The 8,716-nt window shown below is 32.8% G+C and overlaps 1 protein-coding gene across 1 annotated transcript; it reads right to left on the bottom strand.

Annotated features, from left to right (window-relative positions):
• Positions 1-6,156: 6,156 nt before the first annotated feature.
• On the bottom strand, positions 6,157-8,159 carry LOC145120382 (YbaK/aminoacyl-tRNA synthetase-associated domain-containing protein). The gene is made up of 5 exons (XM_079056208.1): positions 7,836-8,159; positions 7,196-7,273; positions 7,008-7,092; positions 6,738-6,826; positions 6,157-6,446 (listed from the first exon to the last, which is right to left on the bottom strand). Exons 1-5 carry the CDS (start codon positions 8,124-8,126, stop codon positions 6,303-6,305), a joined length of 687 nt encoding a protein of 228 aa, XP_078912334.1. The 5' UTR covers positions 8,127-8,159; the 3' UTR covers positions 6,157-6,302.
• Positions 8,160-8,716: the final 557 nt, after the last annotated feature.

Here is an 8,716-nt window from a genome sequence, read left to right as displayed (position 1 = left end):
GCTTTCTAGCAGTGAACATCTTAATATGGGTAGCCTTACAAAGATAATTTGCAAATAATATCTTCAGATTGTTTCTCTTTTCTATTTCGATTACTTTAATTAGGTAATTGTTGGTAGGGTGCAAAAAACTCGATCCTACGTTATGATTATTCACTTGTACAACAATGCACAATGCCCCTTGACCTTATTGTCGGGAGATAATTTTTAAATACCTAAATCCCAATATAAAAAATCAATACCTCCATCCATAAATGCAGTCCAAATCCCAAACATGCATCTTCTACAAGATTAGGAAGTTGACGAATTTATCATAATTGCGACTACAAATTAATGCAGCTTTCCTTGTTAGTTGAGAAACTTAAGAGGCTCAGGATACTGGTGGCCCTGAAGGTGCTAACAGTGATTCAATTTAAAATTTGGTGGCTAGAGGGTGATTGGTGAAGGAAGTAGAGAAATCACTGAGGCTTGAGATAGACGATTATTATGGATTATGGTTTATTACTCGTAAGCTTGTAAGGGAATGATAGAAATTATTAAATGAGGAGAAGCACACAAGTTTATGAATTAGGATTCTTTATTTATATATCTATTGAGTGTGAGAACTAAATATTGATATGGTCATATCAAACTAAATATTCTCCCTCCCTTATAAATGAAAATAATTTTGTGACTTGTAATCCTTTTATTTATTATGTCATATGTCATTGTAATAAATTTAGATTAAGGTATATAAATATGTCATTTTGTGGTTTTTTCTATTTTAATAAATTTCATATAATACTTAAATGTAATAAATGTATATCTAATTTGTTAATGCAACCTTCCTTATAATTTCTAAATTTCTAAATTGAATCCAATTATTTTAGTTGTTTATTTATTTAAATTATTAGTTTAAATTTATAATATAAATAAGCACTTTAATTTTAATAATTAAATATTTTTTTTCTTATAAATTTAATTTTTCTAAATTGTTATATCGTTTTTTTATTTTTTTAGATAGACAAAACTGCAAAAATGGTCTCTTAGGTATGTATTTTTTTGGGGTTTTAGTCCAAACCTCGACTTTTTTGGATTGGTGGTCCTTTTGGACTAGTTTGTATGTAAAAATGATCCCTGTGAAAATTGAAATGACTAAATTGCCCTCTTGATATATTTATTATATTTTCTCTGTTAATTTAATGTTTTATTAATAATAAAATGAGTCTCTCTCTCTCTCTCTCTCTCTCTCTCTCTCTCTCTCTCTGCATATGGAGTAAACAACAACTTTGTCTAACTTATGAAAATTTTGTGTCTTCTTCTTGTACCCAATCACCACCTCCATTCGGTTATTGTGACCACTGGACACCACCCAACACCACCTTCCAGTCGTGACCCACCACCACTGATACCCACCTTATACCACTATCTCTCTCTCTCTCGATTAAAAATCACCACCGAACACAACCCTCATTCCTCCCTACCCTCCCTCTCATCGAGCTCAACGGAAAAACCAGAAAACGAAGCAGCAGAAGCCGCCGGAACAGCCCCTGCCACCATCGTCGTCGCTGATGTGAACCACCGTCGTCGTCAGCTGTTGCTTCCGTCGGTCATCTCCGACCAGCCCCGTCACCTCTTGCGACCCTTGTATGTCCGATTTTCCCCCTCATTATTTTCGTTTTCCTTTTTGATCGATCAACAATATTGGATGAGGAAGAACTGGTCTCTGCTTTCGATTATACCTCCTCTGATGTCGTCTACTGGTGTTATTGTTTAAGGCTACTTTGTGAGGACTCCATTTTGCCTTCGTTATCTGTGCATAACCAAGATCTTATTTTGCCTTCTAATTCAAAGCTATAAAGGGTTTGTTGTTAAGAACCAGAAGTTGGTTTGTGGAGTTAAAGCATTATCCATGAGTAGTACCCAATTAAAAATCTTGGATTTATCTAATCAATTTGATTGAGGCCTTCATCATTTTTGTTTTATGAACATAATTAATGTTTTGGGGCTGCAATCATGATCTTTGGTTGGAGAATATGAACTGGGAAATCGTTTCGTACAGGCAGGAGAGAGAGAGAGAGAGAGAGAGAGAGAGAGAGAGAGAGAGAGGTGGGTCCTTTATTATTTTTTAATTGTTAAAATAATTAAATAAATAGTATTAGATTTTAAAATAATGAAAGAAAATGAAAAATAAATACCCCAAGGGTATTATAGTCATTTCAATTTTCACAAGGACCATTTTCACATACAAACTAGTCCAAAAGGACCACTAATCCAAAAAAGTCAAGGTTTGGAATAAAACCCCAAAAAAATACATACCACGGGAACCATTTTTGCAATTTTGTCTTTTAGATATAAACTCATGTAATGCATGGGTCTCACAACTGGTAAAATATTAATATTATATTTAAATGGGTTGGCGAGTGTCATGTCAAGAATTTCAGCACTGACTCAACACTCATTCAATCAAACATTTTGAAAATCTTGAAATAACCCGTAATTTGGGTTGAGTTTGGAATATGTCACTTTATTTCGGTTCTGATAGTTGATTTCGATAAATTTAATTTTATCAGCGTAGTCAACTAAGTTGCCCCCTAAACTTTGAAATGTTATTGAATCTAGTCTGGAGTAAAAATGATTGATTAACCGCTAGATCATCCATACTGATGTAATATCACATCAATTCTACACAGTGAATTACTAGCCAGGGGTGAAGTCAGAATTTATGAATAACAGCGAATGATAATCTCACATTGTAATAAAATATTAAAATATAATGCTATACTAAATAAAATAATATAGTTTTAAATTTTAAAAGAAAAATGAAAAAGAAAATTTTGTTGATATAAAAGATTCATCGACCATTATAATAATCAATTTTCAGAAGTTTTCAACAGTATTGACTCATATTCATTTTCTATTCCTTTGAAAAAAGAATTGATGATTATTTTATCGCATGTAATTTACCTTATGATTATAATAAATCAAATTATCAAATATAATTAAATTATTAATTATAAGTAACAAAAATAAAATATACAATAAGAATTAAAATTTACCTTCTTAAAGAAAATTGAAATTGTGTTGATATAATAGTGTAATCGGAAACAATATCTTTTAGAAAATTAACATTGTCGACGAACAAAAACTAGGGTTTGGATCGTTCGCGTGATGCTGCGAGAGCTCGTTATATTGAAAAACGCAGCTCGACATGTATATAGTTTGTGGGAGAAATTTTAAAACAACATTCAACATAGTTGTTTTCAACCATAACCCAAAATTGCAAACTGCAATGTTATTTCCTACCATAATGATGTTAATTTATGCAATTTTATGGTGATGATCTTGAGCCAACGTATTTTGATCATATAAATCAAGCAACAGAACAACTATAATTACATTGAAACGTTTGTTAATCTTTTACCATCTTTAAGAAATAAGAACATAACTAGGGTGCTAAAAAATTAGAGGTCTCAATGTAACCCTTTGCAAAGTAAACCACAAAATTAGAGGTCTCAATGTAACTTTACTTATATAACTATATGTATTATGTGGCTTTTTAATTTTAAAAGTTCAAAAATTTAGAAATTGACATGTTGATATTATTTATTTCAAAAATATCACAAAATGACAATTGTCAAAACTTATTAGAGATTGACATTTGGGAAAATGAATCTTCATTTATTAGGGTAGATAAAGATAATTAATTTTTAAAATAATTGCGGGGCTGAGATTATTAATTAATTGTTATGGGCTTAATGACAACTCATGGGGTCATTTTATTTGTAACGTTGCTAAAATTTAATGAGTGATTAGGAGGGAGAGCATCCTGCGGCCCTCTATTCTCTCGGCCTCTGAAATTAGCATATTCTTTCAAAAGTGGTACTTACCGACAAATAAACAATTACTTTATACATTCTAATAAATATCCTCACTGTTTATAATGAATAATTATACTATTAAATCAACACTTTTTATTGCAATAAGAAAACTTAAAACATGAGATTTAAGGAGACATAAATTTCAAGTTAAAAGAATTTGTCGTTTACGATAATTTATAAATGAAATGTTGTGTTTAAGAGAGGTTTGAGATTGTATGATGTGGTTTTCCAAAAGAAACTGTTCGCGTGAAAAATTGGAAATCTAGTGCGAGTTTTTCATTGTTTTCAACTTGTGTCTAGGTTGAAAATAAATTTGCAAAAACTAAAGTTATGGGGTAGGGAGGGTCCATTAAGACCCGACGGAGTGCTCGAGGGAAGGCCTACGGGACCCTTTCCCACTGGAACACCGCACCGGGACTGCGGGAAAGGTAATATTGACCGGCAATTTTTTTTTTTTCATTCTAACCATTAAAAAACGGTAATATATAGAAAAATTAACTTTTTTTTTACTCAACAGAAACGGTAATATATAGAAAAATTAACTTTTTTTTACTCAACAGCTAGATATAGGAAATTGAGTTTTAAATTTTTTTTTAACCCTCTACAACATTTATAAATATACATACACTTTAACCTTCAAACTCACACCTCCTTCTATCAATTTCTCTCTACTTTCTTCAAAAAAAAAATGAATCCCCACGATAAAACCCCAAACTCCGATAGAAGGAAAAAAAAAAACAATGTTTCGAGTTCAAGCACCCCAACTTGAAAACATTTTCGTTATCGATTCATCTCAAGGGGTTTATTGTCCACAACTCGATGCTCCCATTCAATTTCCACTACAATTCCAATACCAAAATGATAGACAGTTTTACTCGATGCAAGTTTCAAATGTTACTCCAAATATGTTATCAAACTTTGTTGCTTCTCCCGATCAACTTTCGCCAAATCAACCCCAAACTCAAATCTCACTCTTTCAATCGCAAACCCAAACCCAAACACAACCCTCTCGATCTCAACCACAATACCAAAGCATCGATGAATCGGATGAAAAGATTGTACGAGAAACTCAACCCCCCCCCCCCTAACGACACAAAGGAAAACAACAAGTGAAGGAGGGTGCCGCACAACCTGGAAGACAGAAGCCGAAAGCATGGACTCCACAAGAAGAGATAATTATGGTAAAAGCTTTGGTTGACATTTCAGAGGATTCGACGACGGGAAATGCACAATCGAGGGATCATTTTTGGCTTCGAAATTCTTGAGAGGTTTCGCAAGAAGATGGGAAAAGGTGACGAGTACCGTACCAATCATCAATTGAATTCAAAGTTTCAAGAAATAAACTAAGGTCGTTTAAAAAATGAATGGGTTGTACAACAACCTTAAAAACCCAACGGAAAAGCGGTCAAGGAGATGAAGAAATACTTCAGGAAGCTTTGCATTTTTTTTCTAGAGGAAGTGAGAAAGTCATTCAAGTGGCATGATTGTTGGAAAATATTGATTAAAAGTCCTAGGTGGAAAAATACGACCAAGACTTATACTTGAAGTACAACAATCAAAGCGAACAAAAACGGGCTCTAGTGGTTACACAACTTCCTCCGATGCTCAGGTCAGTCTAGATTTAAATGAGGAGGACGAACTTGAGCTAGAAGAAATTGTCCGACCGATGGGTAAGGACTTAGCAAAAAGGAAGGGAATGGGGACTTCTTCGGGCGCATAGGATTTTATCATGGACACAGACAAAATGCGGAAAATGATGGCGACATTTGATCGATATAATCTTAATTCCGTTGAACGTTTGGCGTTCGAAAAAAAAAACTAAAAAAAAGAGCACGTGGAGAAACAATAAATGGAGGATATGAGGTTTTTGATGGAAAATACCGATTACCTTTCAGGACCGGCTCTCGAGCTAGTTTTGAAGAAAAATGAAGGAATTATGCAAAAATATTTTCCGTGATGCAAGCATTAAACAATGTGTTGCTGTAAAAATGGAAATGGAGACTTTTACATAACCCTAGTGTTGTGTATGTTATGTGGTTAAAGCTACCGATGACAGTTCCAATGGTTTTGAGCGTTTAGATAAAGGGGTCAAAGTATATGGTGTCCAGACGAAAAAAGTTGGAAATATTAATCAACTTCATAAGAGAGGCACTTCTCATTCCACCTTTTGAAGAAAATGTGGGTTGTAGAGTAAGCACACTATTTCAAGTTGGGTCAATATCGGGTTACAAGTTGGATCGAGAATTGTCATCCTTAAATATATCTTTCTTTTTGCATGATAATAATAGACAAGATCATGTGATTCGTGTCATTCACCATATCACATTGAAGATTAAATCATAATTCATACATCATTTCGTCAAATTAGTTGATTACAAATGACTAATGGGTATAAAAAATAATAAAAATATAAAAACCAACAAAACATCTTTTGCTTCAAAAAGTTCAAGAACCACTACAATTCACAATAAAAGGTTTTGCAAAGTTGATGAACTCGGATGTTCTAATTCCAAGTTTTAGATCAATCTCTCCCCCACCCAACCAAAAAAAGTCCGGATTAAGCTTCACAATAGCTTCATCCAAAATAACCTGTCATTTTTCACCACATAAATATTAGAATAAACTGCAAGAATGGTCCCTCTGTTTAGCAAAAAATTGTGCATTCAGTCCCTTGACAAGAAAAAGTTGTAAGAAACGTCCATTTGTCAAGGAACTAAATCCACAACTTTTTATTAAACACAGAACCATTCTTGCAGTTTACTTAAAGGATTATATAATCATAACAAAAAAAATATTTGATTTCTTATAAAATTTGCAACTTGCAAAATTGTTAAATAATTATACACAAAAAATATGAAGTTTTATAAAATTTCTGCTTACCGGAATGTCTGTTTTCATGCCAACACATGTTACTCCATTGTGTTCAAAACCAGTCAGATTGTGTGATATCTCTTCAGGAGCAAGTCTCACTGCAAGGGTAAAATGGTCATTTACTTACATGTGCTGTTTATTTCAGTATTCAACAACTTTTCCTTTTTGTCATTTACAATGTCACTCTATAACAGCTCTCGAATAAACAGTCATTTGTTATTCAGCATCCCTTGTAGACAGAAGGGTAAAATGGTCATTTTTAACATAGATGTTACTTACAGTTAAATCTCTTTTTGGGTATCTTGCCATTGTTGAGGGAATAAAGGAAATTTTTTACATTTTCAGCACTAAATCGAGCAGTGTACTGCAATAACCAAAAAAAGATAAAGATAAATAGAGAGCATAGTAGTTTGTATTATTGCCAACAAAAATATTATAAAAAATAATAATAATAATAATAACAGCACCTGAACAACAACAACATAGTATTTTGAATTTTGGCGGTCACTGCAATCAGTAATATTGGATGCAGCTTGAGTATTTACCTGCAAGGAGCAACAAGAATTTTTTTTTAAAAAAAAATTGTAACACTTTAAGAAGTGAAATTAGTCAAATAAGTTATATTCAAGTATTATTGATTAGAGCTCTAATTCAAGATCATGCACACTTTAAGAAGTTAAAGAATCACAAGCAGAATCAAATCAGCATATAATCATATAATCTGTTGTTTAGAGTTTGGGATATTAAGATCAATTTCACCCTAAATGATCAAAACATTAAACACGGATAATTCCCATTTGAAGTCACAATAATCATCTTAGAGGCGCATACAAACTGCCCCTATGTTAGTGATTCTTGATTACAAATTGTATGTTCAAATACAAATATCAAGTAAACTTTTTTCTGCAAATTGTTTGGCATCGAAAGTGAAAATTGCAAACCTATGGAGTATTTGATTCAAACACATACGGTCTATCACATAACCAATCAGAAATTCGAACATGAATCAGTTAAATTCACAAAAGATAACGCATTCGACCTTCCGAAAACACCAAAAACACAATACATTACTGTTAAAACAAATGGAATCGGTTGAATTAGTAGTACCAGGACAATGCTTTTGCAGAGATGATGAATAGAGGCGGCGCCAAGAATGTCTCTTCGAGCTTCGAAGGACCAATCGTAGTAGTCGGAAGGAACGCGCTTGAATGAGAAGTCTTTGACGCCGGAGTCGACAAGGACGGCGGAGAGGCGTGCTTCAGTGGTCGTGGGGAGATCTTTATTGGGAGAATTGTTGGATGGAGGAAGGATTAAGAGCTCGAGTTTTGCTATTCGATAGAGGATTTGGGTCTGTAGTCTCTCCAGCTCCGCTAACTCCGACATTTTTGTTTCGATCATCCGTTTGCTCGATTCTTTAGGTTAAAATTTTAAGGCTAAACCCATGTACTCCTGCTCAAAAAAAAAAAAAAAAAAAAAAAAAACCATATAAATTATTTTTTTCCACATGATCAATTGTTAGGAAAAATCACAAAAGTGGTGATATGGAAATCGTTTTTGTAAAATAAATAAATAAAGTTAAGTATTTTTGGTATAAAACTTTTATAAGCTTTTTAACTTTTAAGAAAAACTCGAAAAATAATTTTGTTTGTCTCATAGGAAATTTTTAATTTTTACTTTAAACAAAAAGTTTCGAATCTAAAAAACTACTTCAAATAGCCTTTGGGACCTTAATTTTTAGGTTTTAATTAATTTTATACATTTAAAAAGCTACTACTAGTTTTGTCAAACATTTTTGTATAAATAAAAGTTACAACTTTCAGCTATCAACAATCAACTACCAGCTTCCAGCTATTATCTATCAGCTACCAACTTCTATCTAGTTTTGTCAAACAAGCTTTTAATCTTTCAATTTTGGTGCCTAATTTCAAAATTTATAACGTATCTGGTCCCTCATTTAAAAGTCATGTAACCCCTTAGGTGCCCTACAC

This window comes from Lactuca virosa, chromosome 6 (assembly GCF_052849685.1).
Source record: "Lactuca virosa cultivar CGN04683 chromosome 6, Lactuca_virosa_CGN04683_v6, whole genome shotgun sequence".
Lineage (NCBI taxonomy): Eukaryota > Viridiplantae > Streptophyta > Magnoliopsida > Asterales > Asteraceae > Lactuca > Lactuca virosa.
This window is presented reverse-complemented; position numbering and strand designations above follow the sequence as displayed.

What these genes read in the sequence shown, in the direction of transcription:
- LOC145120382 (XM_079056208.1), bottom strand. Translation starts at nt 8,126, where the DNA reads ATGATCGAAACAAAAATGTCGGAGTTAGCGGAGCTGGAGAGACTACAG. An exon ending in ACTATGTTGTTGTTGTTCAG is followed by an intron (nt 7,093 to 7,195) that starts GTGCTGTTATTA and finishes TGGTTATTGCAG; the next exon opens with TACACTGCTCGATTTAGTGC. An exon ending in GCATGAAAACAGACATTCCG is followed by an intron (nt 6,447 to 6,737) that starts GTAAGCAGAAAT and finishes GAAAAATGACAG; the next exon opens with GTTATTTTGGATGAAGCTAT.